This window comes from Furipterus horrens, unplaced genomic scaffold (genome assembly GCF_987537825.1).
Source record: "Furipterus horrens unplaced genomic scaffold, mFurHor1.1.pri manual_scaffold_15, whole genome shotgun sequence".
In the NCBI taxonomy this organism is placed as follows: Eukaryota; Metazoa; Chordata; class Mammalia; order Chiroptera; family Furipteridae; genus Furipterus; species Furipterus horrens.
In genome coordinates this window covers 3,586,876-3,611,898 of record NW_028327185.1, presented here as the reverse complement: position 1 = coordinate 3,611,898, position 25,023 = coordinate 3,586,876, and the positions used below count along the sequence as shown (strand labels likewise).

General features: G+C 48.1%; 1 protein-coding gene across 2 annotated transcripts; it reads right to left on the bottom strand.

The window, feature by feature from the left end:
- Positions 1-5,438: 5,438 nt before the first annotated feature.
- Positions 5,439-24,880, bottom strand: UCHL5 (ubiquitin C-terminal hydrolase L5). 2 transcript variants are annotated; one of them, XM_090263276.1, is made up of 11 exons: positions 24,717-24,880; positions 21,136-21,199; positions 19,389-19,494; positions 16,994-17,119; positions 16,851-16,912; positions 16,645-16,775; positions 16,120-16,183; positions 14,154-14,256; positions 13,231-13,341; positions 10,803-10,901; positions 5,439-5,762 (listed from the first exon to the last, which is right to left on the bottom strand). In XM_090263276.1, exons 1-11 carry the CDS (start codon positions 24,790-24,792, stop codon positions 5,718-5,720), a joined length of 987 nt encoding a protein of 328 aa, XP_090119402.1. In that variant the 5' UTR covers positions 24,793-24,880; the 3' UTR covers positions 5,439-5,717. The 2 variants fall into 2 exon arrangements, with proteins under 2 accessions (XP_090119402.1, XP_090119403.1); XM_090263277.1 differs by having other exon boundaries at positions 13,231-13,338.
- Between the last annotated feature and the right edge of the window lie 143 nt (positions 24,881-25,023).

Here is a 25,023-nt window from a genome sequence, read left to right as displayed (position 1 = left end):
CCAGCCGGCGCGACGTAACGTGACGTCATGACGTGCATGGCGTGCTGGCCCGCACACCTGTTCCTCCCGTGTCTGCGGGGGTGCTGGTGCGCACAGACCTGCCGCGCTGGCCGGCACGTAGAACGCGGCACCGCCGACAATTAGCTGCAGCCCGCGGTGCCTGACGATGGCGGCAACCGGCCGCGTCACTGGCTTGTGTCCTTACTATGCTATGCTCTTTATCGCTTTTATTTTTTCAGATTTTATTTATTTTTAGAGGAAAAGGGTGGGAGAAAGCAAGAGAGAGGAACATCCGTGTGTGGTTGCCTCTCACGTGCCCCCACCTGGGGACCTGGCCCGCCACCCAGGCAGGTGCCCCGACTGGGCATCGAACCGGCGACCCTTTGGTTTGCGGGCCGGCGCTCAAACCACTGAGCCACAGCAGCCAGGGCTTTTTCGCTGTTCTAGAGGGTTCTTGTTCTACTTCTCAAATGCTTTTGCTGTGCAACAGCCTGCCGGGGTCACCTGTCTGTAGCAGCCCCGCTCCTCTCGCATTGACTGCCTCTCTTGTTGGCACGCTTTTCTCTCGAGCTTGATTTTGTCTTTGTGTTTTCTTGTTTTATGAATTTAGTGTAGCCCACGCATACGGTGGTTGTTAGGTCTACAGTGGTGCGCAGGACTCTTCAGTGAGAGGGAAAATAAAGTGTTTGTGGTTCCATCTCTCAGATGAGTAAAAACAGAAAACTGGACCAAGAGGGCCTACCTATCAAGAAAAAGGGAGAAAATGACATGTGTTTGTGGAGGTGAAGACACGCACAGTGAACTCAGCAAGTGCACTGCGCCTGGTCACCTCACCCCTGTAATACCTGCCTGGCTCTGCTGGCATTGAGGGGGCGACCTCCGGGTCACGCGTCCAAGTGGCCTGGGCGCAGTCAGCCTCGTCCTAGGGACTTTCTGCACGTGTACTCCATCCGTATGTGCTGGCCTTGCAATTTAACCTTCAGAAGCAATCTTATTTCCCTAATTCCCAGGTCCTGGGAAGCACCTCCCAGCCCCCACTGCTGACAGAATTTAAAGGTGGAAACGGCTATTTGTTATCTATTATCTTGAACCTAAACGGAAAATTGGCTAACACTTCTGTTCTCTTTTCTCCCCTTAATTTCGTCCACACACAAAAAAGCTGTTACTGGATCTGAAAAAAGAAGCTGACAGGAACGATCACACTGTGACCCCATGAACAGAAAGCTGGTATTCCAAGGGCAAGTTTAATCTCATGGAGATTTGTTCAAAGTACATAAACATTATTACTGCATATAAGGCAAAATGGACTTTAGACTCTTTTTGTCTAGTACTCTGGTAACAGTTACTTACCCTCACGTGGTCCCTGCTCCTTGGCGAAGTTATGATCAGGGAGTATCCCTATCCTTCAAGGTTAAAACCCAGCCCAAGCCTGCAGAGCAGGACCGTGTCTTTGCATCCATGAATCCCCCAAGACAGTTTTGAGCCTGACTCGGCGCAGGTGCCTAATAAATACCTTTTGAATGAATGAGCAGATAGATGCTCAAGTCTATCTTCAGTCTTGTCTCTTCTGTTATAATACTATCCCGTGGTGTTTATAATAGGGCTTTTATCCTGACACTTTACTGACGATAAAATGTGTCATTCAAAAAATGTTTAGTGGTAATTCTATCACAAGGCCCCAGAAGAGTCTACATTTACTTAAAGACGTATCAGAAAGGGGCTGATTTTCCTCTTTGTGAATACAGCCGGAGAGAAGGCACAAAGATTGACTAGATGTCACATTGGAGAGGCTGTGTAGCGTACACTGTTTACACCAGTTTATACGCTTGTACCATTTTAGCCGTTAAGATGAACAAAAAGACTGCTTCAAGATAATAATAGAAATTAATGTGTAAGTTTATCAGGTTGTCAATAGGGGGAGTCCCAAACTATAGGGATAAAAGCTTATACAATGTAACCAAATTTTTTCTAAACATCATGTTTAAAAAAAAAAAGCCTTATAAACCTTATTCTTATGTTTAGACTCAACCATGAAAGAGAGCAAGAGGGGCAGGGTATGTGCATCTAATACAATTAAACTTTAATAGAACAATATTTGTTCTAAGGGTTAGTTGTACAAACAGATGTGAAAGCCACCTGTTTGCTCTGTAAATGCCACTTGAAACTTATAATAAAGGACAAAACACCATTCAGCAGATAATGAAGTACAGGCCAGCATCACACAACAGGTAATAGCATAGAAGGACTGTGTCCCAGGTCCCCTAAGCCCACGGCCGGCAGTCTGCCCTCCAACACCCTGCCCTGTGCGGTCACAGCTGGAGAATAAAATGGTACGCGGAAGGTTCAGTGTCTTAACTGTGAAACTGTGTTTACCATCTTCAGGGAAGCGGGCAAGAATGCACAGTTCTCACGGCGGCAGCAAAGGTCGCCAGTGCATCCTACGAAGTTCTAACGAACCCAGAGATGGTGCTCTCACGTGCCTGCCTCTGCTGGAGGCCGAGAACATGTTTTGATGGTTGCCAGATAGGAGGGGGTTGGTCCCCCAAGTCATGAAGAATAAAAAATTATAAACAGCATGTCATTAACTTAAAAAAAAAATTATGCCACGTAAATCTACTTCAGAATGTGGGGAGGGTATGCAAGACGAACCCACAAAATCGTGTGTAAACAGATGGGAAAGGAATCGTTAAATACACTAAAATGTTATGCAGTCTTAGCTGGTGGTAGAACTAGGGGAAATTTACATTTTATTTTTGCTTATCCTTCTTTAAAGAATTTTTTTTAAGGGAAAACCTTAAAAGCCATTTTTCCCTCAAAGAAAAAAAATTCCTCCTACAGGAAAAAGCTAATTTTTCCGAATGTATCTTGAAATATTTTAGGCACCTAAGGGGATCAACCAGACGTATTAAGTCTGCGTGTAACAGCGTAATGCAGAGGCATGGGCTGTGGTCTGCGCTGGGGCGTACGTCCCCATAGTTCCCGACCTCAGAACAAATATTTGTCTATTCCAGTGCACCGCCGAGCTGCTGGGAAAGGGCAGCTGTCTTGGGAACTAAACATATGAGGTGAGACTAGCCAGTGCCGCTGCTGCTGGTCAGCTTTGCGTTTATAATAACCAAGGGGAGCCCTGAGGACGGGCGAGCGATTTTAAAAGGCATAAAGCAGAAGGGAATGGCCTGCACCTACCCAGCCCCTCAATGGGACTTCAGAAAATAAAGAGCAAAAGAAACCTTCTTTTAAATACTCCCCTTTTTAAACTTCCCACATAATTAACATTTCGCATACATATATTTGTGGATTGCTCTCTACCCCCTTTTCTCTACGCAGACAAGGATGATTCATTCATACTTCTTCATTCACCAGCAGAAACTATCACAAAGGGTCACAGCGCATTCGCAATCATCAAAGGAGAAACAGATAAAGGGGACCATTCTTAACCTAGGGAAATTCCCTCCAATGAAGTTTATTAGGATGAGATTAATAAGAACTCCTTACACCTGTTAAAACCACCTGCAGCAGTTTTATAAAGCTATTTTTAAAGGTCACGTAATATTCCTCTTGTTAAAAGCATCTTGCAATGACAAGCTTTTCATTTTGATCAGCACTCATTGCAGGTCTTTTATGGGACCTGCTTTGTGACCTAAGAAACCTTCGGCCACCCGCGAGTCACAGACACTTGCCTCTGTTTCTCCGTGAAAAGCTGCCTGCTTTAGCTATCCCTTTTCCGTCTGTGAGCCACCTCAAACTCATGTTTCCCCATATGGGTGCCGAGCTGTCTCGGTGCCGTTTGGGGGAGAGACCTCCCCTCTCTGTCGGGCTGCGCTGCGCTGGCTGTCGAAGACCGAGCGGCCGCGCAGATGGGAGCTGGTCTCCGGGCGCTCTCCCAGCCCGCTGACGCGTTTGTCCGTCCGCAGGCCAGCCCCCCCCCCCCACCCCCGTCTGGACCGCCGGGGCCAACTGCAGTGCTCCTTGCATTGCTTTAAGAAACTTAAGACCCCACAAAGGAGGGCATTTAAATTAACTCTAAGTAACTGCATGGGATCGAGATTAGCCTAAAATAATTTACAGAACCATTTTTAAAAAAGGTATCATGGCCTTGAAAACACATAATTACCATCGTATCTAGAGCCAAAATATACTTACCCACAAATGAAAAACTACAGCTTCTTATGACTTCCAACTGAAATTATGTATGAAAAACACTGTATTACCTTTCCTACTCGGTTTCCCAGGCCTGGTCCCAGTATTTAATAAGCCAGATGTGGGAAGCCGGGAAGCCTGTTTGGCTTCCTTTCTGTTGAGTGTAGTGTCACTCATGGGTGACCGCCGTGGCGCCTACTGTGTGAAAAAGCCAAGCGTCTGAAGCCGGAGGACGGTCCCCTCTCCCTACATGGGTACAAACGCTTCCATGATGAAATGTTAAAAAACCATGTATCAATTTCAGAAATATGCCAAAACGAGTCGGTCACAGTTGGAAAAGAAACTTAGGAACAAGAACACAATATTATTTTTATAGAATAAAAGACAAAGCAACTCCCAAAAGCAATGGGGACAAAACTCCACTGTGGGCAAGTTGTACACGGCTCTTAGAAACTGGACTGATTTTGTTTAAATCAGCATGTAAGGGTCCTCTACCACCATCACCCTCTCAAAAAATAAAAGGCAGATACCCTGAGTTGTCAAACTTCCGATATTTTATTTTCTGATTTGTTTCTAGCTTTAAAAAAATTATTTAGTTTTAGAGAGAGGGGAAGGGAGGGAGAAAGAGGAGGGAGACAAACATCATCAATGTGTGGTTTCCCCTCGCATGCCCCCAAATGGGGACCTGGCCCGCAACCCAGGCCTGTGCCCTGACTGGGAATCGAACCGGCGACCCTTTGGTTCATAGGCCAGTGCTCAATCCAGTGAGCAACACCAGCCAGGGCCCAATATCTTATAAAAATACAGCTTAACAGCTGGAAAAATGTTGCCAAGCTGAGTGTAACACCAGAAATCTTTTAAGATTTACAATTTGTTCTTATCCTGAAATTTTGCTTTGAAAATACTCACACCTTCTTAAAACAGTTTTATAATACATAAATAATCCCAGACACTTAAGAGTTTACAAAAATAAATTTGGGATGTTTATTACTTTTTCTACTGGCAGCAATGAAAATCACTAGAAACTGTACTTTTGTCCTTTGCAAATGATCCACATTAAAATTATACTTTTCCAAATAATATAGGACATAAAATTCATTTTAAAATCCTCAAAATATTTAATTATCCAAGACAGAAATTCTGATTTTTTCCATTAATGATGAGAACAAGAGATCCAGTTCAGTCAAGATCTGACACTTATAAATTGTAAGCAATTAATGGAGCTAAAAGATCAAAGGATTAACTTTAAGTTACAGGCGAGAACACCACCGGCTCATTTCTCCAGGTCCGTCACAACAGCTACCTACGCAGGGGATCACAGCGGTTCTCAGCTCCAACGGCAAATAACGGGAGTGGGGCAGGCACGCTTACCACGACCTTCATTCGGTGGGCGCTACATGCACGCGATGCAGGTAGGGGCACGTGTACGGATCCATGCATTAGAGACAAGACAGACGGTACTATTGCCAAACGTGCACTGAGTCGGGGACAATGCCGCTCAGCGTTCTTTATACTTAATGGTTTCCATGGAAACAGACGCAGAAGCAGAAATGTGTGCACATCCCAAAGCGTCTTCTTTATTTGGTTTCCTGTGCTTTCTTCGCATTCTGTTTTTCTTTTGCCTAGAAATTAAAATAGTATATTATAAAACCTTAAAGAGTCTGTTTTAGAGCATATTAAAATGAAACGTGTCTAACAGGGCATTCTTTAGCTAAAAGGCTTGTAATGCACTGTTGGTAAGATTTCTAGAGACTTGCAACTATTCCTTGACAATCAGATAGTTATACTTCGCTCTCATTCAGAAAAGGATCATGTTTGGTTTGTATTTCTCTCTTATCAGAATTTGAAAAGTATTATTAAAATTCCAATAACTTAAAAATGCATAATTGTCCCTTCCATGAAGTCACGCTAATTCATAAACATTTGAAAGCAATGTATTTACATACGTGCCTACTTCACGCGAATGGACAAGAAGAGCGCTGTGCTAGTTTCTGCACATCTGAATGAGTTTCACACAAGTGTCACGGGACTTCGCTTCTACAGCCAAAGAAGGGCCACGTGTTATCGTAACAATTACATGGCTTGAACACAGTAATTCCATTTTACGGTTCAGCAGATGAAGCAGCCAGAGTTTCGAGGTGGTATCAGCCCAACCAGAGTCGCCCGGCTGGTGCATGACAAACCGCAGCAGCGGTCCCCAGACGCTCAGCAGCCCCTCAGTGTGCGCCCGGGGACCGGGCCCTGTCGGGGAGCAGAGTGATTCCCTGGGACGCCTGCCCGAGGTGCCCCAGCTCTAATAAACTCTCAGGGGGGCCGACGCTGCCGGTCCGCAGACGGCGCTCTGAGAAGCAAGATTTTAGAGGCCTGGAGTGGAATGTTCTTTCCACTAGGCCATCAGAGCCAGGAAGGGACAAATAAACAACACTTCTGCTCTTACGCAACGAAGAAAAGAACTCCCTTAGATTAAAATGAAGGTACTCAGCACAACTGCCGTCTTTTTTAAATGATATGTTAGGTAATATAATTATGATACAACTGTATGATAAAACTGAGCGCTGTGCCCTAGGGTACAGTAAAAGCAAGCAGTACGGGAGCCACATAAAAATAATAAAACTGCCGCACGGACATGTCCTGTTCATAAGCACAGTTTGTAATTTGATGTATATATGGTTTCTCATACAAAGAATTTTTGTTTCCAAATAATAAAAATGCAATTAGATTTTAGACATTGAAATAAAAATATGCACCTATTTTCCTTATTGATTTCTGGAATATACTCTAAATATTACAGACTAGTAGGATTAATAAGAATGAATTTACTGGTTTATGGCATAAACTTTAGAACATACATAAGCAAAGACATAATGCAGAAAGTGCCCATACATTTATTAAACTATATAATTCAGATGATTAAGTCAAATAAAATAAAATTAAAAATAATTATCACCATTTATTAAGCACTATGTACTTTACAGATATGATCAATATGAACTAGTAGGTATGATTCCCAATTTATAGAAAAGAAAATAGATACTATGTATAAGTAAATAATTTAACTAAAAATACCTGCTAGTAAGTTATAGATCTGAAATTTAAACCAAGTCTGTATTCTGTTCTGCCTTTGTTAAAAAATAAAAAAAATACTATCAGATTTCCAAATAGCATGGAAAAAATATAGTTAAAAAATACTTTCCTTCTGCACAGTATGCCAAAGAGGTATGAAAAATTACCAAGTTAGACAATTCTGTAATCATAGGTATTAATGTACATGTATTGCAAATACCTACTCTTCTACCCTATTTAACTAAGGGACAGAAAAAGTTCTGAAGATTTGTCATTTATTACTAATTCAATTATGATGTCTTAGTAAAATGTGGACAAAAGTCAACACTGTGAATTTATAATTGTACATTATGGTAGATTTTGAGTGGGTTAAAAACTTGGGATAGACAACAATTCAGAATTACATAAAAAGGTTGAGATAAAGTTTTTAAAAGAATTATAAGTATACCTGAACAAGTAAAAGTTTAATTTTTAAAAGATTTTAAGTATTTTTAGAGAGAGGGGAAGGGAGGGAGGAAGAGAGGGAGGGAAACACTGATGGGTCACCTCCCGCACGCCCCAGCTGGGGACCCAGCCCGCAGCCCAGGCCCGTGTCCCGACGGGAATTGAACCGGTGGCCACTCAGTTTGCGGGAGGACACCCAACGCACGGCCAGGGCCATCTGATCTGATTTTATATTTCAGGATCCAGTTTGATATGTGGCACCAGAAGTTGTATAACTCTATTTTCAGGGTTACCCCAGAGCAGTTTTTATGTGACGTACAGTAAGGGAACTCCTCAGAGAAGGGCAGAAGCCCTCACACAGCAGGCGAGACCCCAGCCGGAGCCAGGACAGCCACCCGCCAGCGGGCCTCCGTCTCCGCCCCCGCTCACTGCTCAGGAAGGCGGACAGACTTCCCAGCTCACACACAGCCTCCCAGCAACCTGCCCCCCGAGCCAGCCGGGGTTCAGCGGCCCTGCCTGGGGTAGCTCCTTCCCTCTTTGTTCCCACACTCTACTTCCCCTTGGCTGGCTGCGGGGGGCATTTCCCCTTCACACTCCATTTCTGAAGTCTACGTGTCATTTTTCTGGGATGTATTACCATTAAGTGACTGACACTATTAAAGCCTTTATATTAAAAGTAATTATGAAATTTAACCTCAATCTTTTTAAATTTTAACCAGTTTGCCTTATCAACAGAAAGTGGTATTTTCTCTGATATACCTTTTTTCAAAATAAGATAAACAAGAATATATTTGTGCTATGGAAGCTGGTTTATTGGTAGAGATTAAGCATTTAATTCTGACCACAGATTTAAAATGCTGTGGATGTGAACTTTTAAGTTGCATAAAGCTCTTCCTCCAGGATCCTTTCCCATGACTTGATTCTGGCTATTCAGCCCAGGGCAGTAATTATTTATTTATCCCCAACTCTATCATAAATTGCTTAAAAGAAGTGTCTTATTCATGTGTATAGTCATGGATTTTAAAAGGGTGCCTGAACTATATCTGCAGCTAGATAAATGGAGTAATTAAAACATTTCAAAAATTGTAATCAATAATGATCTGAACTCTCCTCAGAATCTAGGGAGATAGACTGCATCTATACAAGAGGCAAACACATCTCAGCAGCGTACGGGCAATGTCAACAATCAAAGGACGTTTGCAGAGACGGACAGAAGCTAGGGGGCAGCACCGAGCTGTGCAGTCACACAAGTGCCCGCCCAGGCACACACAGCCTGCCTCGGAGGCCCACGCACGCCCGGCGCTCAGACACTGCCCCCCTGTGTCCAAGTGGGGACAGAGAAATTACGGTTCTAATGCAAAAGCTGGAAAGCTTTGGTTCTCTATACTTCTTTTTTTTTTTTAAATCTGGAATTATACCATCATTAAAACCAAACAAAAATTGTTCTTTTCCCAATTTTCACAAAATATTCACAGAACAATTTTAAAGCAAAATACATTTAAATTTTATGTAACATTTGTCTGCTCCTTAATATCTACACATAAATCTGATATATGATTTAGCGAACAGTGTACATGATTAATTTATTCTTTTTAATAGAGAACTATTTCATAGTGCTATGTACAAAGGACACAAGCGCTCAGTACTCCATTAACAGCCATTCTGAGAATCACAGGACCCTAATTGTTAATCTAAAACTTTAAAAGTCAGTTTCCTATCTAGGACTTTTATAACTTTGATATCCTGGAACACATGAATAGGAAAATGTGTATCAAAAAGAGAAGATCTAGCGGTCTTCTGCAATAACTTCTGCATTTCGAGGTGAAAGCTCAGTGGAGCACACACGACTCGGGCTCAGGGAAGGAAGGCACACACACAAACCTTTGCTCACACCTCATACTGCCTGCCATACCGAGAACTTACGCTCATGTAAAACAGCTGGGCTGAGATGTGTCTTTGCCTCATAAACCTGAAACTAGTAAGAAAAATTATACCTAGCATGTATGTTCTAGTCTTTATAAGTTTATGGTCTAATATTTTATTTGCCTAGTAGCGTCTTCTCAAAGTATTTCTCAGAATGTCGTTCAGACCAGCTGCCTTACAGTCCCTTGGGGGCGGGGGGAGTTTTGGACCCCTTCCCTTGTCCCAGAGTATCTGGGGCGGGGAGCCAGGTAACACGTATTTTAGAGAGTATCCAGTGGTGGTCACTTTCATAAACACCGATGTACAGTATAAACTTAAAAACTATTTAAATTTGTTTCACTTACTAAACACACATTTAACGACCTTAAAGGGAAAAACGAGGCTGTTTGCTAGTCCCCCTCGGTGGGAAAGTGCCGTGTCCGGATAACGAAACTCAGTTCTTAGTCTTGGCCCCATGTTTCCCTGGCCAGTGCCCACTCCGGGTCTGTGGTTCACGGGGAGTCAAACGCTTGCTAAGCCCGTCATTTCCCCGATGAACGTGAACGTCCGCGTTCGCTCTCGTCTGCTGCAGCGCGGCCCGAGCGGCGGCCGGCAGGCCCTCGCTGTCACGCCCGACACCTGGCGGGGCTGAGGCCCAGCTAGAGTCTACGACAGCAGGGAAAAGCAAACACCCCAAAGGCAAAAGCTTCAACTCATTTTCCTCGACTTAAGCCAATTTTTTTGTTTTGGGGGAATCTAAACCCAGTTTAATCGAGTCAGAAATGCTGTGAGAACTACCTGCGGTGCCGGGCGGGCCCTGAATCGCCAGCGGTGACCGAGGTGAGGGCCCAGCCGCTGTGCCGTACACCAGGGACTCACACGAGTGTCGGACCCAAACTGTAACCCGGCCGTTTAAAAAAACAATGAAGTCCACAAGGACCAAAACATATACATATGTATACACACACACACATGTATACACGTGTATATATATGAGGTATTCGGCAGTAAAATTCATACCTTTCCTTTTTTTTTGGAGATTTTTCTTTATTTTTTAGGGAAGGGGAAGGGAGAGAGAAAGAGAGGGAGTGAGACATCCATGTGAGAGAGAAACATCAGTCACTTCTCATACGCGCCCCGAGAGGGGACCAAACCCGCAACCCAAGTATGTGCCCTGCTGGGAATCGAACCAGTGACCTTTCGCTTTGCGGGACGGCGCCCAACCAAGCCAACCACAGCCGTCGGGGCCTTACCTTCTCTACCAGTGGTATTAACTGCTGGTGTTCTGCTAACGTCTTTAACAATTCCATAATGAAAGGCAGGTAATTGTGCTTCCTTCTGATATTTTCAATCTGAAAACGAAACACATGTCAAACCACACTAGCTTTACATTCCCACTAAGTTGCCGACATTTTAATTCTGCATACAATTCAAAATAAAAATGGAAAAAAACCCCTTCCATTCTCAAAGAAAAAAATTCAAAATGAAATTCTATTCCTACTGAGAAGAAAGAAGACTGTACAATAAACATGTGGAGAGTTTCTTAGGCGTGGCTTCCTGCTACTGGTCTGGCCAAGAGCAGAGGCTGTTAAGAGTCTCGTCTGAGATTGACTATGAAAACCGAACCCAGGAAAGGAACTCAGGAAGGCCCACAGGACACACGGCCCTCCTGCTACCTGCCACACCTGTGCACCAAGCAGGCCAGGCCTCACAGCGCCAGCTTCATTTTGGGATCAAGGTTAATCTTTGAATTATTTTCAATCAAAAGAGGGTAGGGTGTAGGGGAAAGTCTGTGCTTCGGTGGAAAACTGCACTGTCTAGATCACACCCTCCCAGGTGAAGGGATTCCGCCTTTCCCTGCCGCTGAGCTATTATTAAATGTTCTGTCTGACAGAGTTCAACTGCTTCCCATTTCCCATAAGAAAAGATGATTTCCACCCTTTGTCAATTCATTTCAACACTCCTTGACTTCCTCTAAACTTCAGCTTCCTTGATTTCTCATACGAACCAGTGACGACATCTTACAGATTCCCTCATTTAATGAATTAAAATCTTAACCTGCTAGTCATTTTACCTTTTCTTGAGCAAAGCATTCTCAAACAATGTCTCAGGTAAAAATTCTGAAAAACTACATGTTTTCTGTTAGGCAAGTGTTAACAATTATGTAACAGCCCTGCATGAGAGCACATACCGTGCTTGGAGAGCTACCTTTGCATATCGCGTAGAACGGAAGATGAACACTCAGACCCTCATCCCTACTCCCCCATCTCCCTGCGCCAGCCTCCTCCTTCCGGCCTGGACTGTGGGGAGCCAGCCCCCCTCCCACTCTACCCACAGACACCCCGCTGGTTCAGGGCCATTTACTTTATGCAGCAATCATTCGCGGGCTATTAAATACGATGCAAAGCAACGTCCTGACACCACGGTGGCAATAAAAGACAGGACAACCCTGCCTTCAGCTGAACAACACAGCCCTTCCCGCTGTGACAGGGAATGACAGAGGCCCTGTCCCAGAGTCCTGCACAATCCGAAGTCCCCTTCACTGCTCCTCTCCTCTGAGAAGGCTCCTCAGACAGGCCGCCAGTGGGGGAGCACACCACTAAAGACACCCCGCTTGGCAGCGGGCGCCAAGTTATGAAAACTTCTGACATAATTAAATGAAAAAGAATGTTAAACCTGAAAAACTGGAAAGCAAAATAAAAGACCCATTTTTGTATCAAATTGGTAATACAACCAATCCACACCAAGAGAAAAATTCTTCAAGTGAATTTAAAAACACAGTAATTCGATCACACAACTAAAATGGGGTACATCCTAACGAAAAAATCAACTTAAGAAAAAACTTTTCAGTTGTTATTAACACTCCTGATATTGGTATCCTCAACTTTGTATAACTCATGCATATGATATATATACCCGTACATTCTACATGTAGCATAACGCACATCCATATTTACATACATATGCCATAGCTATGTAGCAGAAAGCAAACAGGTAATTACATCACTGTTGCTGGGAAGCCAGATATTCATCTTAAGAGAAAAGATGCTAATGCTTAGTTTCAAGTATAAAACCCTTTAATCCTATATTTGAGTATTAATATGGAATTCACATTGTATTTTCCCTTCAAAAATGAAACAAAAGTCAGCAAAAATGTATTTAGTAGCTCTGACAAGACCTAGAAATCACGACCAATCAGTATCAGTGAGCCCCCCGAGTCCCCAAAGGGTGGTTTCTAAATACCACTTCCCAGCAAGGGGCCCAGGGCTTCTTGGGAAAAACGGCGGACCCTTGGGTCTGCGACAGGAAATGTACAAGGTGGGCCGGAAACGTCTTGTCGTCTAGAACGGACGGAAGCTAACCCGACAAAGGGTCGTGTCTAAAGGGCTCGGGAGACAGCTCCAAGTGGCTCTTACGGCCCCAGTGGGGAGGACCTGAGCATCAGTGAGCGCTGCAGTGAACGGAAACATCAAATAGGTTAAAAAGCTGTTCGTAATACTACTAAAAAAAAATTAGAATGAAAGAAACCTCACTGGTCACTTCTGTAGGGCGTCAGAGCATCAACTCGTGGCTCTGAACACCAGTGAGTCAGGGGAGAGAAAGGACCACGTACTCAACACGCCTTCGCGTCAACACACACCGCTCTGCATTAAGGCCGTAGAGAAACAAAGTTAAAAGTACCTTGTATCGCTTTAGTTTCTGTACCTCCTCTTCGATGAGCATCTGGTTCTTGGCGACCTCTGACTGAATAGCACTTAACACGCTGCCCTGGTCTGTGTCCATGGGCTCCTCCTTAGGGGAAAGAAAAGAGACCCCACACCCTAATAACCGAGGCTTAAGTCCAGGCTATTTTCAAATGGTAAACACAGTGCAGTTCTCTTCAAGCTTCGCTCTTCACACAGACGCTGAGCACCAGCCTAAGAGACACCGCGTTCCAGGAGGAAAGCCCTGAGCACACCTTTCAGGCTGCTGTGCGCCACGCCACGTGGAAACGTCTACGTAAAAGCAGCCTGCTGGCATTCCCTGCACTGCGGCACCTCCGGGCGGCTGCACGTGCGCTCAAGTCTACTCCTAAGACACGGTGACCGCAGTGCCCAAGGCCTTTTTGTTACCAACTCTCTTGTCCGGTCCTACTGAACACAGCGAGATCTCCAATCGTGAAGACTAGTGCAGATAATATGTCAATCTCAATGTGCCCAATTGTCCTGTGAGAAATGCAGTCCAGCCTGCTATACATTTAATGACAGCAAGTAATTAACTGCTATGTAATTAAGTTAGTTAACACATTCAACTTGCCAGTCACTGCTCAACAGCGCGGTTTCTATGTATGTAGGTTATCATCTCACATCAGCCTGACAACAGCCTCGTCAGGGGAATACTATTATCCTCATTTTACATAGGACACCGAGGCGTGGAAATGCACTCACGTCCAAGTAAGGAGCTGAATACAGGTAGCCTGATGCCTGAGACACTTCAGTGTATGTTAGAGAAAAGAAAGGAGGAAAGGAAAGAAGGTAGGAGGGAAGAGGAAAAGGAAAATAAATACTTTCCCAAGAAAATAACTAAGAACTAAGAACTTTGTACATAAAAATGTGGCCACAAACCTCAGCAAGCTGCCTTTGTAGCTCTGCGATCTTCTGTTCGTATATCATCTTTCGGTCCGACACAATGGCCATTAAGTTGAATCGAATTTCACCTTCACTGTACCTAAGAAAAGTTAAAGTTCATAATGCAATACAGAAGTGTAACACTACTTCAAGTCAGAAAATCTCCTGTGATCACCCCACGGTTCTCTAGGAGAGCAAGGTCAACGGGTCGTGGGTTGGAAGGTTCAATGTCACGAAGATGCCAATTCTCCTCAAATGGACATGAATGTTTGACACAGTTTCTATCAATCCTGGCAGGAATCTAAGTAGATACAGACAAGATGATACTAAAATTGATATGGAAGGAAGAGGATCCCTGATTTTGAAGGAAGGGCCCAAGGGTGGAGGCATCTGTCTGCCTGTGTCACAGCTTCCCACTGCCGTCAGCAGGACGGTCGTCCTGGCGTGGAGCACCCAGGAAAAGACCCACAGACACACCCACTGGTTTCCACAAGGGGGCAGGACCCGTCCTGCGGAGGAAAGGGCGCCGGAGCAGGTGAACAGGCATAAGCAAAAACAATAAAACTGTTACCTTCACACCACAGAAAAAATTAACTTGAAATACAGTAAAACGCAGATTTAATGAAAAATGTTAAACCATAAACCTTGGAGAAAAAAGTAGCAACATCTTTGGACTCTAGGGCTAGACAAAGAATTCTCAGATTTGACAATAAAAACACGCCTCGCAGAGGGGAAGACTGACTTCTTCGGGACCAAGAGCGTTCGCTCTGAAAGACCACGTGGGGCGATGAGGGGCGGCTACAGGGTCTGACCAAGGACTAGGAGGGCCTCGGGTACGGACAGAACCTCGCAGCCAAGAGCAACCCAATCGTGAAATAGGTAAAAGGCATGGAAAGGGTTTCTCATCATTAGTCACTGGGGAAACACAGATTAAAACCACATGAAATACCCCAACTCACCCATCAGAACAGAAATTAAAAATGTGACAAAACCAAATGCTACAAGGGCGCGAAGGGACCGGACCAAGGGAGGGCACAGGGACGACAGGACTACTCTGCCAGAGCAACACTGAGACACGGGAAAAGCGACCGGGTCACTTACACATTGCTGGTGGCCATGTGAAGTGGGTAAGTTACTCTAGAAAGGAGTATGGTGGCTTCCTTAAAAAACGAAACATGGATTCACCATAAAACTCAGCAGTGGTGCTCCCGGGCCTTCATCCCAGAGAAATGACAACCCATGTTCACACAAAATCTGCATACAAATATCTATTACAGCTCTATGAGGAACACCCCACGACGGGAAACAACCCAGACGGCCTTCGGAGGGGCAGCAGGCAAACACGCTATCTCCATACCACCGTTTACTGATCAAAAAGTGTGAACCACGGACACACCTAACCGCCTACATGAATTTCTAGAGAATTATACTGAGTGCAAGACCAATCCAGAAAGGTATCACGTTGCATGATTCCATGTATATCACCCCTTAAATGATAAAAATAGCATGGGGGGGAGGCGGCAGGGAAGGGGCATGGTCGAGGCTCTGGTGGGGAAGCAGGAGGGACCCCTGGAATGACCCTGCGTCGTGACTGTGTCAGTGTCCACATCCTGGCCAGGACACTGCGCCCCAGTTCTGCAAGGGGCCGCCATCGCAGGGCGAAGGTTGCACAGAATCGCACTGCATTCTCGTCAGAACTGAATGTGAATATATAACCATCTCAGAAAGTTTCATTTAAAAAGCAGATGCTCAAAAGCAAAACTCTACGAACTGTCCAAGAGATCTAACTTACTGGAGATCTGCATGTTTAAGAGAATTCAGAGACTCCTGAAAACAGACTTCCTGAACACACTAATGTGAATCTATCGAATGCAGATACTCAGTAAGCACTGCTAAAATAAAAAAGCTTCAGAAGCTGTTTGAAAGCCAGACGCGACGCCAACGCTGCAAGTCGCACACTCACTTCTGTATCCTTTTCTCGATGACGGGCCTCACGGCGCTGATCCAGTCATCTGGGTTGCATGCCCCTGGGAGAAACGCAAACACACTTAAAGCAAAAAAAAAACCAACATTAACACTACTGCACAGCTTTGGCCAACCTACCTCTCTCTCTGTTTTAGGAAATTCAAAATGGGAAAAATCCTTATAGCATAACTATGCTCAGCTTCTTTTTTAATTAACATTTATTGGGGCGACATTGGTTAATAAAATTATATGGACTTCAGGGATACAATTCTATAAAATATATTTACACTGCACTGTGTGTTCACCACTCCAAGTTCAATTCTTATTTTCTTAGTAACAAAGACAGAGAAGGAGAAGCAGAATTACGGTAATTTACAAGGCCGTCACAACATGGTCCCCCTGCTCGCCACCCTCCCCTCCACGTCTCTGCAGCACTGAGGCGGAGGTGGAAGTGAACACCCAATCTCTTTTCCTGGTCAAAGTGCACTCCTGGCAACAGGAACAGGAACAGGAACCGGGTTACCTAAATCGATCGGCCCTTCTCGTAAGCCATCCAATTCATAGAGTCTTCCATTAACGGGAACGTAACTGACGAAGTGGAAGGCATCTTCTTCTTTGGCTGCGGCCTTTGCATCAAACTCAAACATCTGCTGTCTACAGAGAAGGAAGAAAGAGTGAGCGACCGAAGAGCAGAGGAAGAAGGGGGGCCTCGCCCGGGAAGTCGCTTACCTGGCAAAGCTGTTGTGGACTTGCCGTATCACATCCGAATTGCTCAGTGCCAGGCCCTTCATCTGAAATGGTTTTTAAAGCCGCCCATTAAAATAAGAACTATCACAAACAGGGCATTTTAATAATAATAAGATTGTACTCACAGCTGCATCAAAACTTTGTGAAAATTCTTTAAATTCTGATAACGTCTCTCCTAAATGGACATCTTGATGAGTACAATTCAATAACACACTCACTATGGCTTGTGTAGCACAAGCATTATTAATGACCTGTAAGATACAGAGGTGAAGATATCAGTTTGTCAGAAAAACCTTTAACTGGAAACAATGACCCCAGGATATAAAGTCAATAGCTTTCCAATTGTACTTCAGTCTTAGCCCTAAGCACAATAAAGTCTTTAATTTGCACTCTAACCTACTTTCAGGGACTTGATGCAGGTCTGGAGCGGAGGATTCTAGGAAACCAAATCCATTAAAGGGACCTGTAACTCACTGACACCAATCCAGTTAGGGGGCAGGACCCGCCTTTCCTGACGGACGTAAAACAAAACCGATGAAGTCCACAGAGCCCGCCTTCCCGTCCCGTTCACCCCCTCCCGAACCGGTGCGTTCCAGCCGGTGCGCCGTGAGAACATCACACCCAGCACCGGGATGTTCGGTCGGGGCGCCAAATAAGAGACAAGAGGCAGCACGACAACAGCCGTCCATGTGAGCCAACATGGCACCGACTGCTGGTCAGAGCTGCGGAGTCTCAGGGCTCAGTCCGCGTGCCACGGGGTGAGAGAGGCTGGAAACCGCTACCCTGTGGCCTCTCCACCTGCCCGAATGCCACCACGTTTCGGCACCCGAGGGAAGCTCCAGCTGACCTGGGGGCCTTTAGGGAAATGGCCCAGCAACTCCTGCCAGCTTCCACCCTTCCTGCAGAGCCGCCACCGCCCCTGGAGCCGAGACGCCGGCGCGGGGAAGGCGCTCCGGGGGTGGGTGGACGCGGGCGAGGCTAACTACAGTGGACCTGACCGTGGCGAGCGGCTGGAAGCGCACCGCTGAGCCTCGCTGCCGAGTCCCCAGCTGTGCTGTAACTGACGCCAACTGCTAAGCACAGCCTGCCCACGAAGTGCCCACTCGCTCAGGAGTGTAGGATTCGGCGAGTCATCTGTTTACAGCTGCCTGATTGCAGAAGGAAGACGGGCTGCTACTCTCCCTGGTTCCTTACCGCCCTGCTTTCCGTGTTGCCGAGCCCTGTGTGCAGCCGCCAGTGCCCACGTTTTCCCTGCAGCAGGTCTGGAAACTCCTGGACAGAGCGCCGCGCCGTCTGCATGGGGAGCGCGCACTCCCGGTTCTCGGCAGACACAGCGACACCACCCCCTGCTCCGAGTCCTCACTCGGCGTCCCCTCCCTAACCTCTAGATCTCAGCTACACCGTCACCCACAGGTGCTGCTCAGTCCCCCTGAGGAGGCCAGGCCCCAGTTTTCGGTGGGCAGTGAAACACTGAATCTTGCAGAGAGGGGGCTGGCCTTTGTCCTTGGCTCCTGGGACGCCCAGCCTGGTCGAGTGCCTGTTTGCCTGGGGGCTCTGGGCCGCCCGGACGTGTGACTTAGGGTCGCTCAGCCTCCGGGGTGGCTGGAGACAGATCCTCCGCGTGGGCGTCAACCAGGCCTGTGTGACCCAGGCCTGCTGAACACCCCGGGTGCCAAGAATCAGCTGAGATTTCCCGAGGGCAGCATCCCGGCGCCCTCCCAGACTCAGCCAGGGGAAGAGAACTGGAAGCTTTCCGCCGGCAGCCTTCCTGGACTCCACCCCGCGTGTCCTCCCTGGACTGAATGTAACCTGTCGCCTTGCCCTGACTACACCGAGCTTCCAGGGAAGCCTCTGAGGTTTTCTAGCAAATTGTCGCACCTGAGGGCGGTCCTGGGCTGCCCCCCAAACGTGGCATGTCAGAAGTGAGCATGGTTTCGGGGCCCCTGAACTCTGCAGTTCGTGTCTGAAGTGAGAGGCATCTCGTGGGTCTCACGCCACGCGGCACGCATCGCCACGGTCAGCTGACCTCCCACTGACCACACCCACACTCCCGGCCTGGTGGCCAGCACCCCCAGGCCCTCAGTCATTGCTTCCTGCCGGGTGAGCAGATGAGGCCAGACAGGCCCAGGCCCACTGCGGCACGCGCTCACCCAGCTGGTCTGACCCGCTCTTCTCACCAGTGATATGGCCACTAGACCATGCTCTACAGGGGACACTGCCCAGCGGTCCTTCCTGGGTCCTTGCACACAAACCGCAGTGACCAGAACACAATTTCTGTTCACGGTCTTCTGTTACTCAATGATGAGACACACAGCCCTCCGGGAACACAGGGTTGGCATCAGCCAGCCGATGTCGTCGTCTCTAGATGGATGCGGTTCTTTGGGGAGCTCAGTGACTTTCGAGAATGCAAAGGGGTCTGAAGAAGAAGCAGCTGGAACCCCACTGCACTATGGACACAGGGGGAATAGCCCCGTTTACGGAAAGGCTGCTCTCAAGACTGCAGATACCCACGCACCGTACCTGCTTGGCAAAAAATATCGTGTCGAGTCTGGAGTCCTGAACCACAGAGCCTGCTGGTTCTTCTCCTGGCTGCCACTTGAACAAAAAAATTAACCCATGAACGGGCCTACGAAATAAAATACAAATTAGTGACACCAAGCCCTGCTTCCTTTTATAACCCATTGTCAAATGTTAAATTTTACTCAGTAAATACAATGCAATTAAATTCAAATATTTTTTCAAGATTTCTATTGCTACTCAGTTGCTAGAATATTGTCTAAGACAGGCTAATAAAACTTAAAATGACATCAGTTAAAACAGAATTACAGCATTCCCTCATTTATCGCGGGTATTACGTTCTAGACGCCTCGCCATAGGTGAAAATCCGCGAGGTAGGAACCTTACATTTATTTCAGTATTTATATATATTTAAGGCTTTATAAACCCTTCCCACAACTTATAAACCATTTCCAGTCCCTTATTAACCTTTTCCACACTTTTACAAACAGTACTTATGTTCTTAAACATATTCCACACTCTTAAACCTACGTCACTTTAACAACACATGTATACAGTACCGCAAAATCCCGCGATATAGCAAAAAATCTGCGATAAGTAAATATATTTTTAAAAATCCCGCAACACAGTGAGGCCGCGATAAGTGAGCCGCGATATAAAGGGACTGCTGTGTAATGAAAGGCTTATTCTCTAATCTGTGGATTATTCACTCCTACCTTGTATCACTTCACTTAAAAAAGGGAAATTAGAACAAAGCAAAACTAGAACAAGCTGCTAACAGATGAATTCCGACACATATGAATCACGGTCACTTAGGACGTCTGCAGGTCAGGGCTGGCAGCTTACACACACAGTATGAAACGCAGGGAGACTTCGTGCAGTTGCTGGAGGCAGGAGCAGTCCCGTGATGTGAGCGGACGCGTCCTCCCGTTCAGGGGGAGGTCAACACCCCCCTAAAGACTGCTGTTGCCCAGGGAACACCCGACTGCCTTCCACGAAAGCCTTTCCCGCCCTTTACAGTCCCAGTGACGCGCCTTTCATTACCCTTCCCCATCTCTCAGCCTGAGCTGACCTTGCTCCATGTGAGCGGCTGCCCTTCCTGTGGGGAAGGCGGGGACGGCACACCACCCCTTCTTACTATGACAACAGCAGCCATATCCTAGGGCCCCCACTGTCCCTGTGAAAAGCCAGCTTTGTCTCCATCCCAAGAACCTCCCCACCAGGAGGAACTCTGGCCCTCCTCTGCAATGAGGCTCAGCGCTTGGGGCCACAGAGGCCGGCAGCGAGGAGAGGTCAGAGGGTGGCTCCGGCGGAGGGAGAGAGGAAGGTACCTCCTGGCTTCTACACTGGGAATCTGAACTGTCACCGCCCCAGAAGCAATGTGATAACGTACAGACGGTTCTGAATTACTGTCAATACACGATTAAATATGCTTTTGTAGACTGACGCCTCATTCACGTTAAAATGCATTCCATGTGCTTATCCATTAACTATAAGTGAATGTTGTAAAAAATCAACCAATTGCTTTGTTGATAAGGAATTACAGGGACTTAGTTTTTAATCCCTTGCAAGTTACTTATTATCTAGGAGTCTCAGGTTCTTGGTTATAAAAGAATAGTAATTCCTACCTCACAGGACTGAAAAAAAAGTTAAGGAGATAATGCATTCAGCCTAGAATAATCCAAGTAAATAAAGAGGCCAAAGTTTGCCTAACTATAGACGTTTTTAATGCAGCTAAAATCATACTCACTTCAATTTTTCAAAATTCTCAGGCTCTAAACTCCATATTTCTTCTACTTGGGCTCCTCGGCAACCTGAAATGAGAAATTGTTGCTTTAGAAACCAAACTGTGTAATGCGCTTTTCCCTTCCCCACTGAACATTAACGGAAAGAAACGCACATTTGGAGAAAATAAGACACGAGAAACTAAAGCGCAGAAGTGACCAAGTACCCAGCCGAACCCCGGGACGCCCTCCACTACTTTCTCCTACAACGGGAGTGTACTGCCTGCAGCTGTAAAAAGCTCCAGGAGCTGACCTTCACCGACACGCCAGTCGGGACGGCCCCTCAGTCCGGCGCTGAGCTCCCCCGGCTCTGCCCTGGGCCCTCCTGTTTTTAAGCGGTAACAAATAACTACCCCTCCGCAGTGGCTGTTCACCACATGTTCTCTCTTCCTCGGTTTCTATTCTAGCCTCAACCACCCGGGTCCCCCAGACGTGCTCCTCCTCCAGGACAGTGCTCCCACCAGGGCTAGTCCTTTGCCCCCATGGCCCTTTCACAATAGCGCGACGTCACTACTGTCACACTGGGGGGTACGGGGAAGGCTTGGTGGGTAGGGGCCATCAGCGCGAAACATCCTACAGCCAACGAAGCTTTAGCCGGTCCCGCCTGTGAGCAGCGCCCGGCGGAGAATCCCTGCCCGCTGGGCCGGGTCCCGACGCCGCCCCGGGTAGCGGCCCGCGCTCCAGACTGCCGTCCAGCGGCCGTGGGCCCCTGCAGGCCCTCCGCGCGCGTACCTACGGAGCTGCGAGGCATGCGAGAGACAGCTGTGGCCCATCTAATGCAGGACCCGCACGTTCCGGGGGTCACTAAATGTCAGCCCGTGTTACCCCCAAACAGAAGGAGGCAGCCACGGGTCGGCGGGGAGAGCGCCTTGAAGCATTTCCTCTCATCCCCACAGGGCAAGTATTAGGAGAAGGAGGGCAGAGGTGATAAATGACTTGCCGAAATGCACTGCAGCTACTGTGTGGCCTGGAGGTGAGGGTAACGGGGCCTTCGCAGAATGAATTAGCGAGGATTCCCTCCTCTCCAATGTTTGTGGGAAAGTCTGTGCAGAATGTATTGGCATTACTTATTCCTTAAATATCTGATAGAATTTACCAGTGAAACCATTATGGCTGGAGTTGTTTCTGTGGAAAGATGTTAAATTACAATTTTAGTTTCTTTGATAAATATAGTTATACTGGTTATTAACTTCTTGATTGAGCTTCGGTAATGCATGTCTTCAAAGGAATTTGTACATTTCACTGAAGTTGTCATCGTTATTGGCATGAAGATGTTCGGAATATCCCCTTATCATCCTTTTCACATCAGGAGGGCCTGCAGAGATCACCCCTCGTCTTTCTGCCACTGGTCACTGTGGGGCTCAGCCCTCCTCCCATCAGTCTGCTTCGAGGTTTATCCATTTCACTGATCTTTGGAGAACCAGCTTGTAGTTTCATGGACTTTTTCCTTCACTGTTTTCCTCTTTTCTGTTTCACTAATTTAATTTAAACTCTGATCTTTATTATTTCCTTTCACCTGCTTACTTTAGATTTAATTTGCTCTTCTTTTTCTAGATTCTTGAAGTGAAAGGCAGGGTCATTGACTTGTTGTAGGAAAAGTAAAGCCAGTCCCTGTTAGTCCATCCTGGGTGGGAGCAGAAATTCACAGCGTCTGTATTCAACTGGCAGCCGGTCACAGTTGGTTTGGGTGCATTTACGAGATACGTATGCATCACACCAATCAAAAGCGTGGTTCTGCTCCATCAGTCTCTTAATAAAAACTTTGCTTTTACCATGCTACGTTCCACCAAAACTGTACTTATACACTCACTGAACCTACAAATAATTTCCCCTCAGTGAACAAACTTTTAAAGTAAATTTATAATAGCATTCATAACGCAGTAAGGTGTCTCACTTCTGAAAGAATGAACTCTCTTATGCATGACTTGTACGAAGTCACTTTCAATTCCAAGTTTTCTGTACGTAGCAGACTGGCACAATCAATAGCTGTTAATGGAGTGCATTTATTTTAAAATAAAATAAAATAAAATAAACACATTTGCCTGGTATAATACTGGAGTGGGCAAAAGGCGGTTTACAGCTGTTCGCATGGAAAATACTGCGGTAATTAACAAGTAATAACAAGAATAAACCCTGCGTTTTGTGTCCTCCCAATTACGAACCTACCGGGGCCCACCCCGTATCTCCTGAAGTTAACCTGAACGTGTCCTCACGGGGTTTCCAACGTCCGTTTCACGGCTACGCCCGCAGACACCTCGAGCTCGGTGTGTCCCACACGCTTCCCGGCTGCCCAGGCGGGGACCCGGGGGCCACGCTCCTCGCCCGGGGCTGCGGTGCCGCGGATTCAATGGAAGGGGCCGCCTGCGCTCCAGCCCCCGCTTTGCGGCTCAGCCTCCGACCAGACCAAGACGTGCAGTTCCGCGGCCCCCATCCCCGTCTGCCCCGCACACGACGCGGAGGGCCCCGCAGGGCAGCCGGCCTGGCCGCAGCCCACCTCCGCAGCCTCGGCACGAACGCCGCTCCGGTCCGCGGCGTCACGCTGCGGTCACTGTGCCGTCAGCCGCTCCCTACCCCGCGCCCCTCTGACACGGCTCCCGCAACGTTCCGTTCCCACGTCACAGCAGCCACACACCGCGTGACAGCCCGCCGGCTGTCCCAACCGCGGCCGGGGCCTATTGACACCAGAGGCCCCCCAGACCCTGCCCGTGCGCCCGGAACACGGCAGGCGAGCACGACACGCTCCACAGTGACGTCCCCAGCATTCGGCTCCGCACCACGGACGGCATCCACGGCGACGCTGGTGTCTGACCCCGGACGCTGGCCTTCGCCTAGCAGCAGGCGACAGGGAGAAAGTTCCTCCCGTAAGGGAGGCGGGGGACACACAAGAGGCGCACGCACGGGCTAAGAAGCCCCACGTGTTCGTTATTCCGCGTGGGAGCCGAGGAATACAGCCAGGAAAGCCCGGCGAGGCCGGCACGTGGCCTCCAGCCTAGAACCCTGGATGAAAAAAAGGAAAAGGCTTCCCCGGAAGCCCAGGGTCGGGCCCACGCAGTCCCCGTGCGGGACGCCCGCAGAGCTCCGCACACACCGAGGGGCTCTGCTTGGAATAACGGGAACCGCGGGGTCCCTGCAGGAGGCGCACCCCACTTTCCTGCGGGGCCGATGGCCGGCACCTGCGCCTGGGCGCGCCCGATCGGGATGGGGAGCGCTCGGCAGAGCCGCGGCGCGGGAACGGGAGCGGCTGCCGCCTAAGGGGCTGGGGGTCGGGGGCTCGTTTCAACGGAGGAAGAGGGAGCCGGGCCCTGCGGACGCGCCACGCGGAGCACACGGTCGCTGCCCCCGTGGTGCGACTCCCCACTCGCTGCGAAAACGCGACGGCCCGGGGCTGCGAGGGGGGCGGAGCCCCGCGTTTCTCTCCGGGCGCCCCTCCAGGTCCCCGGAGTCGCCTGCTTTTCAACGCAGGCCGGCGGCGGCCGCAGGGAACCCTCCCAGCGCAGCTCGGGCCTCCCCCGTGACCCCCGGCCCAGGACGGCCCCGTGGCGCTCACCGAATCCTTTAATGAGCTCGGTGAAGACTCCGGGGTCGCTCTCCATGAGGCACCACTCCCCGGCATTGGCCGTCATGGCCCCGGCCACGCGCCGCCCCGGCACCCGCTGCCGCCGGCCGCCGACAACCCGCCGCCGAGCTCGTCACCCCACGTCACCCCGCCTACTTCCCGACAGCCTCCGGGCGCCGTCCCGGCAGCGCGTCAGGGCGCGGGAGGACGCTCTAGCCGCGCAGGAGCCGGCGAACCTCTCCGCCTCGGATTCGGACGGGGCGGGGCCTGGGCGGGGGGCGGGGCTTCCGGGCGCCGG

Bases quoted from the DNA above. Each gene is read 5' to 3' on its own strand.
- UCHL5 (XM_090263276.1), bottom strand. From the start codon at position 24,792: ATGACGGCCAATGCCGGGGAGTGGTGCCTCATGGAGAGCGACCCCGGA. The intron at 19,495-21,135 runs GTGAGTATGATT...TTTATTTCGTAG, and splicing joins GAGAATTTTGAAAAATTGAA to GCCCGTTCATGGGTTAATTT. The intron at 10,902-13,230 runs GTACTTTTAACT...TTTCGTTTTCAG, and splicing joins AGAAACTAAAGCGATACAAG to ATTGAAAATATCAGAAGGAA.